General features: G+C 45.2%; 1 protein-coding gene across 1 annotated transcript; it reads right to left on the bottom strand.

Moving 5' to 3' along the window:
- Positions 1–15,410: 15,410 nt before the first annotated feature.
- Positions 15,411–18,126, bottom strand: LOC118364701 (small integral membrane protein 28-like). The gene is made up of 2 exons (XM_035746396.2): positions 17,931–18,126; positions 15,411–16,844 (listed from the first exon to the last, which is right to left on the bottom strand). The coding sequence occupies exons 1-2, from the start codon at positions 18,105–18,107 to the stop codon at positions 16,446–16,448; spliced, it is 576 nt and encodes a 191-aa protein (XP_035602289.1). The 5' UTR covers positions 18,108–18,126; the 3' UTR covers positions 15,411–16,445.
- Between the last annotated feature and the right edge of the window lie 432 nt (positions 18,127–18,558).

The raw sequence follows: 18,558 nt of genomic DNA on the forward strand, positions 1-18,558 counted from the left end.
CGTCTGTCCGGAGCCGCCAGAGTCTCCCGCCTGTCCGGAGCCGCCAGAGTCTCCCGCCAGTCAGCCAGGAGCCGCCAGAGCTGCCAGTCAGCCAGGAGCCGCCAGTCAGCCAGGATCCGCCAGAGCCGCCAGTAATCCAGGATCCGCCTGTCAGCCAGGATCCGCCAGAGACGTCAGTCACTCAGGATCCGCCAGAGCCGCCAGAGCCGTCAACCAGCCTGAGCTATCTCTCGTTCCTGAGCTACCCCTCGGTCCTGAGCTACCCCTCGGTCCTGAGCTGCCCCTCGGTCCTGAGCTGCCCCTCAGCCCTGAGCTACCCCTCAGTCCGGAGCTGCCCCTCAGTCCAGAGGAGTTTGTTTAGTCCAGTGGGGCCCTTTAGTAGGGTTGCCAATCCTAGGTCGGCGGCGAGGGTCGCCGTTCCTAGGAGGAGACTAAAGCGGTCAAAGACTATGGTGGAGTAGGGTCCACGTCCTGCGCCAGAGTCATGGACAGATGCCCACCCAGACCCCCTATAGGTTCAGGTTTGCGGCCGGAGTCCGCACCTTGGGGGTACTGTCACGTTCTGACCATAGTTATTTTGTGTTTTCTTTGTTTTAGTGTTGGTCAGGACGTGAGCTGAGTGGGCATTCTATGTTGTGTGTCTAGTTGTCCCATTTCTATGTTTGGCCTGATATGATTCTCAATCAGAGGCAGGTGTTAGTCATTGTCTCTGATTGGGAACCATATTTAGGTAGCCTGTTTTGTGTTGGGTTTTCTGGGTGGTTGTTTCTTGTCTTCCCCTTTGTGTCTATGCACCAGATAAGACTGGTTTGGTTTTGCACATTTGTTATTTTGGTATTTTGTAGTGTTCACATTTATGGTCTTTATTAAACATGTTGAACTCTAACCGCGCTTTGGTCCGATCCTTCGTCTACAGAAGAAAACCGTTACAGACATTCATTGTACTGTTGAATGGGATGGCCAATTTAGAGGACAAAACTTAACTCACACATAAACAAAATCCTATTAGGTGGTACATGTATAAGAAGACAGCATATAGTCATTACAAGTAGTGAAGTTAAGCCAAAAATAAATATTGAGTGGAGTACAGCACAGAGTAGCAGCAGATCGTCAACCCAGTTATGAAGCGGGACTAGACCATTTATCCAGTATCGGCTGTTATATTTGGCAAAACATTGGACTTCTATTGGAGGTATTATATCGAATCTTTTCCATACGTATTACATTCCCTAAATCCCGTAACCACATTTCAAAGGTAGGTACAGGCTCCAATTTCCAAAATTGCAACATGAGCCTTTTGGCTAATAGAGTACAAAGAGAGACAGCCTTCCCTTCCTGGTTATTCCCATCAACTGTACCAAACAGAGCGATCAATGGGTCTGGGGCTAGAACTCTAACCAAGGCTTTAGATAAGTAATCAAGAGAGCCCAGTAAGCATGTAACTTAGGACATGTCCAGAATAAGTGGGTCAACGTCCCCTCATCCTGCTTGCACCTCTCACACAGTGGTGAGGTGTCCGGGAATATTTTATGCAGTTTTACTTTTGAGTAATGTAACCTGTGTGTCACCTTAAACTGTACAAGGTTGTGTCTGGCATTCACTGAACTGTGGTTTATATTCCTGAGAGCTTCTACCCAGTCCTCATCTGAGATTTCTGAACCAAGTTCTTGTTCCCAAGCCCTTTTCATGGTGTCTGTGGATACCTCTATGTGGGCCTGTAGCACATCATACAGTCTAGAGACCAACCCTTTTGAATGGGGTTTGACAAGGATCAAGCTATTGAACGTAGGACTATTTGGCTTCATGCCATACTGTGGGATATGTGTCCTTATGAAATTCCTGATTTGGAGGTATCTGAAAAAATGAGTTGTTGGCATGTTGAACTTTCCCTGTAATTGTTGAACTGAAGCTAACAGACCATCTATGATTAGATTACCAATTGTTGTGAGCCCCTTCTCCCTCCACTGTGAAAACACCACATCATCCAATGCAGGGTGGAAATCATGATTCAGGCAAATTGGCTGTCAATGTAAACAGTGGGTATGTTAAGAAAATACCTCATCTGTTTCCAGATCCTAAGCATATGACAAATGACTGGGTTAGAGTCATAAGTGGATGTCAAATCAAATCAAATTTTATTTGTCACATACACATGGTTAGCAGATGTTAGTGCGAGTGTAGCGAAATGCTTGTGCTTCTAGTTCCGACAATGCAGTAATAACCAACAAGTAATCTAGCTAACAATTCCAAAACTACTACCTTATAGACACAAGTGTAAGGGGATAAAGAATATGTACATAAAGATATATGAGTGTGTGATGGTACAGAGCGGCATAGGCAAGATACAGTAGATGGTATTGAGTGCAGTATATACATATGAGATGAGTATGTAAACAAAGTGGCATAGTTGAAGTGGCTAGTGATACATGTATTACATAAGGATGCAGTCGATGATATAGAGTACAGTATATACGTATACATATGAGATGAATAATGTAGGGTATGTAAACATTATATTAGGTAGCATTGTTTAAAGTGGCTAGTGATATATTTTACATAATTTCCCATCAATTCCCATTATTAAAGTGGCTGGAGTTGAGTCAGTGTGTTGGCAGCAGCCACTCAATGTTAGTGGTGGCTGTTTAACAGTCTGATGGCCTTGAGATAGAAGCTGTTTTTCAGTCTCTCGGTCCCAGCTTTGATGCACCTGTACTGACCTCGCCTTCTGGGTGATAGCGGGGTGAACAGGCAGTGGCTCGGGTGGTTGCTGTCCTTGATGATCTTTATGGCCTTCCTGTGACATCGGGTGGTGTAGGTGTCCTGGAGGGCAGGTAGTTTGCCCCCGGTGATGCGTTGTGCAGACCTCACTACCCTCTGGTTGTAGTTGCCGTACCAGGCGGTGATACAGCCCGACAGGATGCTCTCGATTGTGCATCTGTAGAAGTTTGTGAGTGCTTTTGGTGACAAGCCGAATTTCTCCAGCCTCCTGAGGTTGAAGAGGCGCTGCTGCGCCTTCTTCACGATGCTGTCTGTGTGGGTGGACCAATTCAGTTTGTCTGTGATGTGTACGCCGAGGAACTTAAAACTTACTACCCTCTCCACTACTGTTCCATCGATGTGGATAGGGGGGTGTTCCCTCTGCTGTTTCCTGAAGTCCACAATCATCTCCTTAGTTTTGTTGACGTTGAGTGTCAGGTTATTTTCCTGACACCACACTCCGAGGGCCCTCACCTCCTCCCTGTCGGCCGTCTTGTTGTTGTTGGTAATCAAGCCTACCACTGTTGTGTCGTCCGCAAACTTGATGATTGAGTTGGAGGCGTGCGTGGCCACGCAGTCGTGGGTGAACAGGGAGTACAGGAGAGGGCTCAGAACGCACCCTTGTGGGGCCCCAGTGTTGAGGATCAGCGGGGTGGAGATGTTGTTGCCTACCCTCACCACCTGGGGGCGGCCCGTCAGGAAGTCCAGTATCCAGGTGCACAGGGCGGGGTCGAGACCCAGGGTCTCGAGCTTGATGACGAGCTTGGAGGGCACTATGGTGTTAAATGCCGAGCTGTAGTCGATGAACAGCATTCTCACATAGGTATTCCTCTTGTCCAGATGGGTTAGGGCAGTGTGGTTGAGATTGCATCGTCTGTGGACCTATTTGGGCGGTAAGCAAATTGGAGTGGGTCTAGGGTGACAGGTAGGGTGGAGGTGATATGGTCCTTGACTAGTCTCTCAAAGCACTTCATGATGACGGAAGTGAGTGCTACGGGGCGGTAGTCGTTTAGCTCAGTTACCTTAGCTTTCTTGGGAACAGGAACAATGGTGGCCCTCTTGAAGCATGTGGGAACAACAGACTGGGATAGGGATTGATTGAATATGTCCGTAAACATACTTGCCAGCTGGTCTGCGCATGCTCTGAGGGAGCGGCTGGGGATGCCGTCTGGGCCTGCAGCCTTGCGAGGGTTAACACATTTAAATGTTTTCATCGGCTGCAGTGAAGGAGAGTCCGCATGTTTTAGTTGCGGGCAGTGTCAGTGGCACTGTATTGTCCTCAAAGCGGGCAAAAAAGTTATTTAGTCTGCCTGGGAGCAAGACATCCTGGTCCGTGACGGTGCTGGTTTTCTTTTTGTAATCCGTGATTGATTGTAGACCCTGCCACATACCTCTTGTGTCTGAGCCGTTGAATTGAGATTCTACTTTGTCTCTATACTGACGCTTAGCTTGTTTGATTGCCTTGCGGAGGGAATAGTTACACTGTTTGTATTCGGTCATGTTTCCAGTCACCTTGCCCTGATTAAAAGCAGTGGTTCGTGCTTTCAGTTTCACGTGAATGCTGCCATCAATCCACGGTTTCTGGTTTGGGAATGTTTTAATCGTTGCTATGGGAACGACATCTTCAACGCACGTTCTAATGAACTCGCACACCGAATCAGCGTATTCGTCAATGTTGTCGTCTGACGCAATACGGAACATATCCCAGTCCATTCGATGGAAGCAGTCTTTGAGTGTGGAATCAGATTAGTCGGACCAGCGTTGAACAGACCTCAGCGCGGGAGCTTCTTGTTTTAGTTTCTGTCTGTAGGCAGGGATCACATATGATGGGCTATTAACAAGTGCAGGGAGTAAGGAACGTTGACAGGAGGCCTGCTCAATTAAAAGCCATGAAGGCATATCCTTCTGTCTCATCGCAGGTAAACTTTCCCTCCAGAAAGACACAATGTTCAGATTTGCAGGCCAATAATACAGTTTAAAGTGAGGAAGGCCAAAGCCCCCCTCTATCTTGTACTTGCATAAATGCTTCTTTGAAATTCTGGCTGACCTTGTTATCCCATAAAAAGGGAGTCACTATTGAATCCAGTTTCTTAAAATAGCTTTGTGGTATGAAATTGGGTAGACATTGGAAGAGGTAAAGAAACCTGGGTAGGACAGCCATTTTAATAGCGTTTATACGACCAACCAAGGAGATAGGCAGAGTTTTCCAAAAATCTATATTTTGTTTAAGGTGATATATTTTCATGTCCCAATTCGCTTTCAATAGCTGATCAAGATCTCTTGTCACTACAATGCGAAGGCTTGTGAACTTGTCCATCACTGTTTTAAACGGGGTAGATTGCAGAAATCGCATATCCACAGGCCGTGATATTGGCATCAACTCACTTTTTTGCCAGTTTATCTTGTAGCCAGAGAAGGAGCCAAATGTGTTCATCAAGTTAAGTAAGGGTAGAATAGAAGTTTTAGGCTTGGACAAAAACAAAAGAACATCGTATGCATATAGGAAGATTTTGTGCTGGGTGTCCTTTATTTTGACAGAAGCTATATCGGCACATGCCCGAATGCCAGTAGCAAGGGGTTCAATGGCTATAGCGAAGAGAGCCGGCGAAATAGGGCACCCCTTGAACAAGCGGAATGACTGCGACATATTGTCGAGTTTCAGCACCATGGACAGAGGAGAGTGGTCCGTAATTAGAATAGGGTGATAGATAACCGACTCAGCTGCTGAAATGAGTTTGGAGTCCAACAAAAAAATAGTCCATTCTGGAATATGATTTATGAACTGATGAAAAGAAAGAATAATCCCTGTCTGTTGGGTGCGTCACTCTCCAAATATCGACAATGTTAACGTTCGTCATCAATGTATTTAGACAGACACTAGCATTTGATTGTTGACGTGACCTTGATAGCTGTTTATCTAAAAGAGGATCTAACGTACAGTTAAAGTCCCCTCCAACAATAACACTTGTATCCGAGATATTTGGTATGTCCTTAAATACCCTTTGAAAAAAGAATGGATCTGTCAGGATTTGGCCAGGGTTGTTCCGGTTTTTGGTCACTAGATGCCCCCATTGTGCCTTTTGACCTTTTGTTTTCCCTTGATCCCCATTATTATTTGCACCTGTGCCTCGTTTCCCCTGATTGTATTTAAACCCTTTGTTTTCCTCTGTTCTTTGCTCTGTGTTTGTATGTTAGCACCCAGCCCTAGTACTCTGAGAACTCTTGTTGATCCCGATGGACTCTCTTGTGGAATTCTGTTTTTCGTTCTTGTTTGTTTGTTTTTTGAGTATCTTTTGAGGCTTTTTGTGCTTTACCTTCCACCTTGTGGATTTACCTTTTTTGTCTTGGAGGATTACCTTTGTTCTGGTAGGATTCCTTTTGAGGTTGTGGAGTTACATGTTTTCCTGAAGAACATTTTTTACTTAATTAAATACACCGTCTCAAGTACTGCTGTGTCTGCCTCATCTTCTGGGTTCTGCCGACTATTCGTGGCTCAGTTGGTTAAGTGACTGTTTCTCACTCCGGAGACCCGGGTTCGTAACCGGGTCCTGACAGGATCATTGATGCTGGGTCCATATAAATTGACCAAGGTTACTGGTTTCGAATTCAGTGTACCAGCCACAATAATATACCGACCATTAGGATCTGAAATCGAGGATGAGTAAACAAAAGGAATGTTTTTCCTTATCAGGATTGCTACCCCTCTCGCTTTTGCATCAAAGTTAGACTGGTATATCTGACCGATCCAGCCGACTCGTAGCTTGGCCTGAGCGGAGCGTTTAATATGAGTTTCTTGAAGAAGCACTATGTCACCACCCAGTGATTTAAGATGAGAGAACCTTAGCTCTTTTCACCACATGCCCTAAGCCATTACAGTTCCAGCTGACTATCTTTATTCCACCTGGTCTACTCTGTGCTCTGTCACTATGGGGCATTATTTATTTTAGAGCAAATTGTTGCTGTCACACAAAACCCAAAAGAAAAAACGTTCCGCCGTGCGGGAGCTTGTCATGCCACCTGTATTAATAAACGTGAACATAAAACACAGACCCCATCCCCCCCTCCCGTCCCTTTACTGAGTGACTTCCCCAAACGAAGCTCTCCTTGGCTAACACACAAACCTTAGGGTGTCTAGACATACAGCATGAACTAACTCGTCGTCTATTAATGCTCCGCATATAAACTAATATTAAATAACACTTAACTCTCACGTTAGGGGGTGAATGGCACTAAAACATGATATATTAAACAATGCTATATTAGCCACAACATCTCACCTATCATATAAGTCCCAATTTCTGATCTTCTAATCGAAAAGACATAGGCCGGAAATTCAAACACATTCCTGGCCTGTATTTGGCCATTTAGCCGGTTGACACAGCCGTTCTGTATCCTCAGCCAGGGAGCTTGTCAAGAACAGATCGGCCTCTTTTGGGTTGTCAAACGTACGTGTTGATCCTTCGACTGTCACCTTAAACCGGACTGGGAAGAGGAATCCATATCGGATGTTGGCCGCCCTGCATTTGTTGCGTACCTCATCATACTCTTTCCGTTGGTTGCTCACCTCCAATCTAAGATCTGGGTAGAAAGACACCCTGGCTCTGTTGTAGTTAAGGGGGAACTTTTGTCTAGCCAGCTTGAGGATGAGATCCCTGGTCTGGGGATAGTGCAGCCGTACAATGAATGGCCTTGGTGGCCCGCCCTTGGCCGGCGTCGTTGCCTGAGATCTGTGTGCGCGGTCGATCAGGATGGCCGTTTTGAAGTGTTCACACCCCAGCAATGCCTGTATCAGATCCGAGACTAATTCAATGGGTTTCCCTTTCTCAGTGTCCTCCTGGATCCCACATATTCGGATGTTCTGGCGTCTTGAATGCGACTCGAGCATTTCCATTCGGGCTTTCAGGGTTTTGTTGTCATTTTTGAACGTCGCGCACTGTTTCTCTATGTCCTGTAGCCTGGCCTCGTGATCGACTGTCGTCTGCTCAACTTCATGCACCCTTCCCTTAGTTGCCTTCACAGATTTGGCCCAAGTCACAATACTCTTTGCGATATCAGCCAACCTTGTGTCCACCTTCTTGCTTAGTGAGTTTATGGCAGCCAGTATGTCACTTTGAGTAGGATCTGTGGGGAACTCTTGGAAGCTAGCCTCTTCAGCTAACGTCAGCGACGTTGAAATTGGTTCGTTGTCTATCTCATTCAAATGATCTTGTTTAGCGCACCCTATTTTGGTGCCTTTTCCCTTTGACATATTTGTTTAAAGTTATAGGTCGTGAGAGGTTAAGATAAATACAAATTTGTTTCAAAATAGAGCGGAGCTCTAGCAAAGCACGTCTACTCCACAGCACGCTCTCTAGCGCCCCAAGGAGTCCTTTCAAAAGCAATCTCTTAGTTCTAGTCTGAAATGATACCATATAACCTACTCCCTACATAGGGCTCTGTTTAAAAGAAGTGCACTATGTGGGCTATATAGAGAATAGGGGGCCATTTGAGAGACAGTCCCAGTGTTCCCTGGACTGGAGATCCTGAGCAGAGCTATTACTGGCAGGAGGACCACATAGAACATGTTTTCCAGGTCCTCTATGGTCACATTCATAGAAAGAAATACAACAACTTTAAGTGACAGCATTTCCTCCCCCTCTCTCCATTCCAGTGTTTCCCATTTCTACATTGGCAAGTGTCAGATAGACAGTGTGGGGCTGTCCATATACAGGTACTGTCGTCTAGCCCCGTACCTGGCTGGGGTCCACACTGGCCTGTACAAACGCATGCGCTGGAATGTGGAGAGACCCAGAGTGAGCCTGCAGCAGGAAACAGATGGCGAGATGGAGGGACATCCAGAGGAGGACATGCCAGTGGCAGGGAACGAGAGAGCCACCAACACAGAGTAGTGAGTGAGAGAGAGAGAGAGAGAGAGAGGGGGGCTAGAAAAAGTGTTAAAGTAAGGCACAACATGCCAATAAACAATCATTGTAAAATTAGTGTCAAGAAAAATGTGGGACTCTTTTGATCTGAGATGTTCGATGACAATGTGCATTTTCGAAATTCAGGCCTAAGAACAGTCGGATCAGATGGCATCTCTCACTGCCTGTGTGACTGTGTGTGTGTTTCTCGTGCAGCTACTTACTGTGCTACGAGGACGTCCCTGAGGAGCCTGCTTAGGGGGGCGATGGAGAGGGAAAAGGGGAGACGGTTGCTATGGGCAATATGGTCAAGATGTGGACAATCGGTCAGTGGATCCAAACGTATCCTGACCCCGTGAGAGGCGACATCAACGACTGGTACAAAGTCACACTCAGATAGTTTCACAGCACTCTTTCATCTTTGACATGTTTAAAGAATACTTAAGAGTCAGGACCATGTTAATATAACTCACACTGTGTGTGTGCCTGAGTGTGTGTTTGTGCATCTCTATGCGCGTGTGTGTGTTTGTGTTCGTTCCAGGGTGCTGTGCTGGATTCCTCAGGCTCGGTACCACAGGCTGTTGTGCCTGGGAGGAGAGGAGCCCTCTGCTTGCAACGCTACTGACTGCCTGCTGGGGGCGTTGTTTTCTCAACAGACCCCAGTGGAAGGTCCCAGTCGTGAAACAACATAACGGAGACAATCCACTGTTCTGGTTCTGCCTTTGGCCATAACATGTTCTCAATGATTTAAAGGATTTAACAGGACTTATTGTTAGCTTTACATTGTGTTATGTTCGGCTAATATTTTCAAATCTAAGTAACTATTGAGAAGGACTTTAAGGACTGAACACTGACATAGGACTGACATAAGGACTGGACACTGAAAAAGCTCTGGTTCCTACTAGACAGTCATCCATGACAAATATTTTCCTTATAGTTCCTTACATATTGTATAAAAACAAATATAATTTATAAAGACAGACAGTTTTATTACCAGTTCCCTACCAGCTAGTGATAGATTTGAACTGTATCTGATGTTGTCTATTCATATTCAAGGTTTTATTGAGCGTGTGTTACTGTATTCTGTGGTTGTTGGAAATCATTTTGTATGATCAGAATAAAACTATTGACCTGCCATTCATTTGCATGGGAGTGTTATTTTGTGAAAGAAAACAATTTATTGAAAATAAATGATTGTGTAAATATTTTAATAACATGGGGTCTCAGAACTGTACTTACATTGTAAATGATTTGTTTGTAAACAATGGAGTAATACAACATTACAGTTTGCCATATGGTTAAGATTTTCTTTATTGATAATATTTCACGTTTGCAGTGCTGTTCTATCATGCAAAATAGCATACTGTGACAACTAGGTAGTTCAGAACGAAGACCTTTCTGTTCCAGAATCATTTCTAGTCCTGTCCTTGCTGCAGTTATTTTTTGCTCACTTGAACCATTTAGTTGTGACATCACAATGTCTTATGTTTGCCAAAGATTCTAAAGTTCTAAATTTGAGCATTCTATACTTCTATATTTATAGACATGTATTCTGAATTCAGACTGCTATAATACAGCACTCGTGTTGGTTGCATTGCTCGATTGTTTAGTTCTTATTTTGGATTTAGTTCTAGTACAGTTTTGAAGTTTTTAGTTGAGTTTTCTGTCAATAAATATTTTCTAGTTTACTGGTCTCCTGGGGATAACTTGGAGCAAATATGGATGACTCAACATCCATCCAAGGGTCTTCTTGGGTCCATTGTTACCTTGATGAGCTGGTAAGTTTGCCATTAATTATACAATAGCTCTCATGTGTTTAAGCATCTACTTTGATGTTCTCCTTTTAGTATTTAATAGGTTTTGGGCTGACAACATCCATGATAAATCTGATATCCTGAACAAAATGGCATTGTCATGGCCATAAAATAAAACATCCTGTGTGATTCCACTGCTAATTTTAAACTCCTACTGTGTGTACAGATGCTGAAGGTGAAGGATCGCCAGAGACTTCATGAGATTGAGCAGGAAGTTCATAGAGAGCTGAGCGTGACACCAAGCCAATGTCACCAGTCTCCAGGAGAGGTATACTGATACTTTTCCATTCCCTAAACTATAGTACATCATTGCTATATACTACACCATTGCTATCACCCACATAGACTGTTTATTTACCTGTTATTGCACCTTTAGTTCACAAAGGAACAGTATGAACTAATGTCTTCTTCCCCTCTTCCATCTCAAGGTAACCATGGAGGGGCAGCAGCTCCTGACTGACAAGGCCAAGCCATCGGTTCCTTCCCATGAGCCTCTTGGTTCTGCAGCTCTGATGAGTGGCGACACAGCAGATATTCTCTCAGAGAAACAGGCCCAACCTGAGATCAGGTCAGATGAGATGCTCCAGGTGGAGTTCCCCAGTCAGACCCAGGTGGAGATTCCACAAGAGGTCAGGAGGTCATGGACAGCCTGCTGGACAAGGTGGCAGATGGAGAAGCACAGGAGAAGAATGTTGAGGTCCTCGTGGCAAACCTGAACCCCTATCCTCCCTCATCCTCAGAAGTTTACGTCATAAAGGTCCTGGACAGCCAGGTAGACAAGGTAAGACAGGATCCTTTATTTGTGAAATTTTGTTGTATACTACACTGTTAAAAAAAGGGATCCAAACAGGTTCTTTGGCTGTCCCCATAAGATAACCCTTTTTAGTTCCAGGTAGAACCTTTTTCGGTTCCATATACAATCCTCTGTAGAAAGGGTTCTATCAGGCCTCTCGCGTGGTTAAGGGCACTGTACTGCAGCTCCAGCTGTGCCACCAGAGACCCTGGGTTTGCGCCCAGGCTCTGTCGTAACCGGCTGCGACCGAGAGGTCCGTGGGTCGACGCACAATTGACCTAGCGTCGTCCGGGTTAGGGAGGGCCTGGCCGGTAGGGATATCCTTGTCTCTTCGCATACCAGCGACTCCTGTGGCGGGCCGGGCACTGCGCGCGCTAACCAAGGTTGCCAGGTGCACGGTGTTTCCTCTGGGCTTCTGGGTTGGCTACATGCTGTGTGAAGAAGCAGTGTGGCTTGGTTGGGTTGTGGATCGGAGGACGCATGACTTTCAACCTTTGTCTCTCGCGAGCCCGTACTGGAGATGTAGCGATGAGACAAGATAGTAGCTACTAAAACAATTGGATACCATGAAATTGGGGAGAAAAAATTGGTAAAATTCCCCCAAAAAAGAACCAAAAGGGTTCTTCAAAGGGTTCTCCTATGGGGACAGCAGAATAACCCTTTAAGGTTCGAGATAACACCTTTTTTTTCTAAGTGTAGTACTAAACCTGTACATGTAATAAGAAATACACTACAAGACGTGATAGGTAGTAAAGTATTGCAATGCCTTTATTTCTCTTCTATGTGAAGGCAAGGAAGGTTGAGGCCCTTGACCTTAGCACATGTCCCATACTCCAAACGGTCCTCACAGACACTGAGACCGTGATGAAGACTGCATACAAGATCATGCCGAAGACGATTGTGGTACTTGGTTCAAACATCAAGCATGTCATCACCCAGGTGCTTCTTCAAGTAGATCCCCAAGCCTTTCAGGGGGGAGTGTATTTGGAGACACCTGCTATCATCAACGACACCCAAGCTCTTCTGTGGTCTATTCCCTGGGTCGAGGTCACTGAGGAGGAGGAGCTGTTGAACGGTCAGCAGTCCATTGATGCTTATGAGGTGGCTAAGACTGTCATCAACAACCTTAAGCAAGTGCTGGGCCCAAAACCGGTGCTGGCGAGAGCACTGGGAATCAGGTCACACATCTTGACAAGGTACATTGTTCATCTCGTAGGTCTATGCATTGCTAAGACAGTGCCCGTTGTTTATACTGCCAATGAAGAGGAGAGACGTATTAGTCAGGATATGGTGAACATCTGTCCTCTACCTGCTAGATTGATCATTAGTGGAGAACTATTCAGTGACTTCATAGTGAAGTTTATTCTAAAACTTCATCCAATGAACGGACGCGGTACTAAACAGCTTGACCAACAGGCTCTGCTCTTACTGGTCGTTAAAATGGCCTCCGTCGCTTTTAACATCTTGAGGAAGATTCCAGGTATATCTGTGGATGAAAATCTGTGCCCCCCCTTCTGCAACATGAGAAAGACTGTGTTCCACATGCAGAGTGCCATGATACATCAGTTTGGCACGACAATCAAGATTAAAAAACTGGTTGCCATGAAGGACACGGTGATCATCTCCACCATCCCCAGCGCTATCTGTGAGGGGATCCTGATGGTGTACAAGGGCATCAGTGACACCTATCCGCTTCAAGTCCTCGGCCCACGGTGTCCAATAGCTAGGAGCTGCGAAGAGGCTATGGAGAGCAAACTCTTTGCAGTAGCCCTACCCGAAGACCTTAGGAAGACCATCTACAATCACTACGGGTCCCGGGTTGGGAAACTGGCACTGTTCCTGAAGGCTTTCCCCCTTAATGACCGCATCAAGTTGGAATACATCCGTCGTGTTTCTCTGCCTCGTTCCTCCAACAGAGATGTAGTCTGGATCGACCCCAAATACTTTGTTGGGGACGACGATGAAGAGGTTGTAACATCAAGCAACACAATGCCTGATAATCCTCTTGCTCTCGACGTCAGTCAGGCTGCCTTTTTGAAGCAGTTCCCACAGACTGATGTTTTCGAGGTAACCACAAAGGACTGTGGAAAGCCTGTGCAACAACCGGCTCAGACGGAGACCAAGAGGAACAAACCAAAGATGACAAACCTTGATATTGTTCCTGTTATTCTTGTCAGGAAAGTCTTTGACTCTGTTTTTGCAGATTCATATACAATCAAGCAGCAATACGGTTCATGGGAAGACGTCTCACTTTGCAATGATATGGTAGAGCACCTACATATCCAGGTTCAGAAAGAGGCATTGAAATACCAAAACCAAAGACTGTTCTTACGCACTCTGAGGAAGCTCAACGATGAGCCGGACAAGATGGCCAAATTCTTAGAAGACGTCTCACTCTCTATCAAGAGCAAGTACTTCAGGACTTTCCATGATTGGCCAATGGTTAAAGCCCAGCTATACCCAGAAATACAGTCTCTGCTGGTCTGCGATATCATGGTCAGAGAGATCATGGCTCACCTGAGGCCTACCTTGACCTTCGCCAAGGACACCAAGAAGGGTGATGACCGGCCATACTGCATCAACATCCCGGTCAAGAGAGAGACCAGAACCCCGGATGATACAGGTTGGTGCTACTGTTGGTGTTGTACATTCAGAATCAGGCCTAGTCTCTTGTAGATGACTTGTATTCCACAATGTTCTTTCATTCACAATTTCACAACAAAATCCGATGTAGAGTCAACTGCTACATTAACAGTCAGCTAACCAGTTGGACAATAACAATTTGAACTCCTCCCTTCCTTTCAAATGTACTATCTTCTCACATTTCCATTTCCCGTAGAAAAGACCAAGCTGGAGCTTTGCATTGAGAAAGCCAGCGCTGACAGAATGAAGGAACGCCTCACCCCACTTGAGAAGGTAAGCTACACTGTTTTCTGTATTGTCTCATTGATAATATCAGTCAATTTGAATGTTGTTTGTCCCGTACTGAGCTGCAGCTTCAGCTTCAGCATTGAAAGGTTGCTGATGGCGATGGCTTCCTGAGGTTTGTTTCCACTACAGGAGGGGAGGAGGGCTAATAATTATGTTTGGAATGGAGTAACTGGAATGGCATCAAACACATGGAAACTGTGTGTTTGATGTGTTCGATACCATTCCATTAACACCATTCCAGCCATTACTATGAGCCCGTCCTCCCCAATTAAGGTGCCTGTAGTTTCCACTCACTAATTCTGTTTGTTCACAGGAACCCGAACCCTTCTGGAAGATGGGATGGATGGCAATGATGGAGGAGGAAAATAATAAAAAGAAGGAGAAGAAGAAGGGCTGCGGCTGGTTCTCGGGTTTGTTTGGCCTTTAGAAAAAAAAACAGCGGAAGAATTGTGGATGGAGGATTGTCGCAGGCGCGGATACTAGAAATCACATCCACACAAACCAAGTGTATGGACGCACACACATTTACACAGAGACAGATATAACAACAAGGCCTACCTCAGATCCTAAAAAGACATTGTATGTTGCCTGTCTAATACTGTCTTATTTTCCATTTTGGGATACAGGATGTTTTGAGAGACTGTTTTGGCACCAAACAATTTTCTCTCTGAACTTTTATTTGAAAAAATAAACACTTTATTTGAAGTATTTTGCGTGACTTTGTTTTCAAAACACATGTCTTTTATGACTTTATTTCTGATACATATATTTTACATTCCATATAGAGGAGCCTGATGTTCAATGTAACCAATAACCATCCATTGTATTGTTTTATGGTGTGGCCTGAATCTGTGTTTTCAATTGTTGTTTTTGATTAGATCAACACATTTACTTTGCTTAAAAACACAGTATGTTTCGAATTTTGGGCTTTTGGGATAATTTATACAATAGACTATTCAAATGAATCGGTTAATTAACAACGACGAACATTTAGTGAATTAATATACGTTAAATAAAAACGCTTCCGTTAATAGTCTGAAACGGATCATTTACAAGAATAAATGGTACAAAGAGTAGAATATGAAATGCTGTAGCTGCTTCTGAGGATTGTTTGGCCGTAAGAAAAAAAAAAACAAGTTGGACCCCTGGACATTTCTAACACTTCTTGACAATCTTGCTCAGAAACGCTGTAATGTAAGACAGGTGTTTGGAAAGGAGAGCTCACCTCTACATTCAGTAGTCTACATGATATGACCAAGATGTATCACAGTGGGGCAGCATGGGATTAAAACTTTGCAACCTCGGTGCATCAGTGATCATGACGGAAGTCTCTCAATCATAACATGCTCAGATATTTTTCTTCTTTATTTAAAAACAATATAACACTTTGTACAAACATATTACTTGTTAATTAGAATGAATATATGTTATGTAGTCTATAAAACGTATCAGGTCTGAGGTCTTTAGGAGTACATATATGATGTGACTCCAAGGAATGAAGGGAATTATTAACCTGGACTAGGTCTTTGTAAGTCTGTGTACCCGTCTAACTAACATTCCACTCCTTGTTCCTTCTGTCAAACACATGGTGCCCAGGCAAGGTCTTTGTACCTTTTTACATATAAATACAATTCAAATCAAATTCAAATAACATACAGTATTATATACAAGACTTCTGTAACATTCTTGCACTTTGCACATTGACATTCCTAAGTCTCCAAATAGGGAACAAACTGTAAATCAACACAGGTACAGGAGGGTTGAAAGCATGGTATGGCTCATACAATGTGTGGAAGTCAAAATGGGGGATCGCGTGTTTCATTTAGGAGATAAAAACAATGCAAATGAATTGTATATTATCTTTTGTATCGTTGAAGGAGATTTATTTGCCTACTGTGACCTACGGTTTGTACATCGTCAGCGTCTGTCCTCTCTAGAGAATCTAGATGTACTGTATCCTGGACAGCCAGTCAATGCAATTTCCAGCTTTCATGCAACTGCACACTCCTCTGTGTAGAAAGCTGGTACCCCCAATACTAAGTCAGGTCTGATGTTTTTAAATAGTCCATTGAATTCCCCGTATTCTAAAGAGCTTGGTATATGGAGTCCTTTCAAAAGCAATCTCTTAGTTCTAGTCTGAAATGATACCATATACCCTACTCCCTACATAGTGCACTTCTTTTAATCAGAGCCCTTTGTGGGCTTTTGGGAATAGGGGGCCATTTGAGAGACAGTCCCAGTGTTCCCCAGTCACACGTAGCGTCCACTGGACTTGATCTCCGGACACAGCCGGGCCTCCAGGTCCTCTATGTTCATGGACTCTTTCCGACTGGTCAGACTGGTGGCGCGTGTGATCTTGGTCAGCGTCTCCTCGTAGGGCGGCGGCAGGTAGACCATGACGTACACGCTGTCCGACATGTCAGAGCTGGTGCTGGTGTGGCGTTCGCCGTGGCCGGTGAGCGAGGAGAGGAACTCCGCGCTGCTCTTGGGGTCCTGGAGGTCCAGGCTGAGCTTTGGAGGGGAGCACCTCCAGTAGGCCAGGAGTACCAGAAGGCCCAGCATGAGGAGGGAGGCGACGGGGAGGACCACGTAGAGGAGCAGCCCTGACCTCCCTTCCTGGTCGAGGTTCAGCTCATTCCAGTTGTCGCCCTGGTGGATTTGGAGGGAAAAAGTGTTAATAAATCACGTCATTGACAGGACAGAAAAAAAGATTCCTCTAAAATACATGCAGGATGATGTTGAAGATATGAAATCAAAAAATCAGTAATGGGTTTTGCCTCAAAAAGTCAATGTTCCACCGGATGAGTGATGATCCTCTTCCATCTTCTCAAATCTGAAACTGCATGGTTGTGAAATCAAGATATCCTACAGAGGCTCAATAGGGCTTATGCCATTTGATATTGCCTGAGTGTTATATTCCCCTGTTGACACAGTGTCCCAAATTCATCCGACCAATCGGTTTCAGTGCTCAGATAACGCTGATCCTCATCTGGATGACTGACTAAAGACCCATCAACATCACTCCACTCAGCTGAAAACCCCGAAGAGCTTTCCTCTGCCATTGCCCTGACATGAACTGCACTCACAAGCACTCGTCATAGTCGTGACAACCAATACTATTTCAAGGCACTCAATTAACAACAGCAAGAGTGTGTAGCCTGCAAAAGTCTGTATAGCCCACAGTATGTGGATGCTGGCTGAAGTACCTTGGACAGCGCTCCTCCAGTCAGGAAAAATAAAAGATCATATCAAATAAAAGGAATCCACCTAAAAAGCTATTTTTCACAATAATTTTCTGCTCTTTAGATTGTTAAACCAGTATGCCCCTGTAACCGGTGTGAAATGGCTCGCTAGTTAGCGGTGGTGTGCGCTAATAGCGTTTCAATCGGGTGACGTCACTCGCTCTGAGACCTTGAAGTAGTTGTTCCCCTTGCTCTGCAAGGGCCGCGGCTTTTGTGAAGCGATGGGTAACGATGCTTCGTGGGAGACAGTTGTCGATGTGTGCAGAGGGTCCCTGGTTCTAGCCCGGGTGAGGTGAGAGACGGAAGCTTACACTGTTACACCACCTACCTACTCCCAGGTGTCAAGCAAAAAAGTAAACTCAAAATCTGCTGCAGGACCCGGGTTGCCTACCTCCTGGATCTACCAACAATCTCTGGGTCTCGCAGCAGTCTATATGTAACGACTACTACTGAATCAGACTCACTCAGTAACAACAAGCTGATGTTCCCTTACCTGTAACTGTCTCTCCACCATTGGGGGAGAAGGTGACCCAGTCACCCAATCAATGGACCCTCTGCCGGCTGGCCCAAACTTTACCCAGCTGCTGTCCAGTAGCGTTCTCATGCTGTCGTGGTAGGCAGAACTCAAGACAAACACGTTATACCTACTACTAGAGAGAGATTCGGTCATAGCGATCCAGCTGTGTGTCCCTTGGTGCCAGAACAGAGTTAGACAGAGAAAGCAGTGCAGTGAGGGGGGGGGGGGGGGTCAAGCAGCTGCTCACATGGCTGCACATGCAGGGCACAACAGGATCCAGGCCAGGGAACCGCCCAATGACGGTGGACCTAAAAGTCCAAGGGCAATCTACTCTTGGGGGGATTTGTGGTAGCTAGTGTTTGCTTTTTGGAGAAAACAGAGGCAGGGAGGGAGGGAGGGAGGGGACAATGGATGTCCCCAGTTGTCAGTCAACATCGGTGTGATGGGGGGGGTTGGTGGCTGAGAGTCTAGACTAGTAGCCACGTAGAAATGACTTGGGCAGGATAATTGGATATCTTACAATACAGACGATAAGATCAAATATATATTTCACAGCTGCTGCTGTGCCATTGAGTTTGGTGTTTTATTGCCACATACACCGGAA

Source organism: Oncorhynchus keta, chromosome 32, assembly GCF_023373465.1.
Source record: "Oncorhynchus keta strain PuntledgeMale-10-30-2019 chromosome 32, Oket_V2, whole genome shotgun sequence".
In the NCBI taxonomy this organism is placed as follows: domain Eukaryota; kingdom Metazoa; phylum Chordata; class Actinopteri; order Salmoniformes; family Salmonidae; genus Oncorhynchus; species Oncorhynchus keta.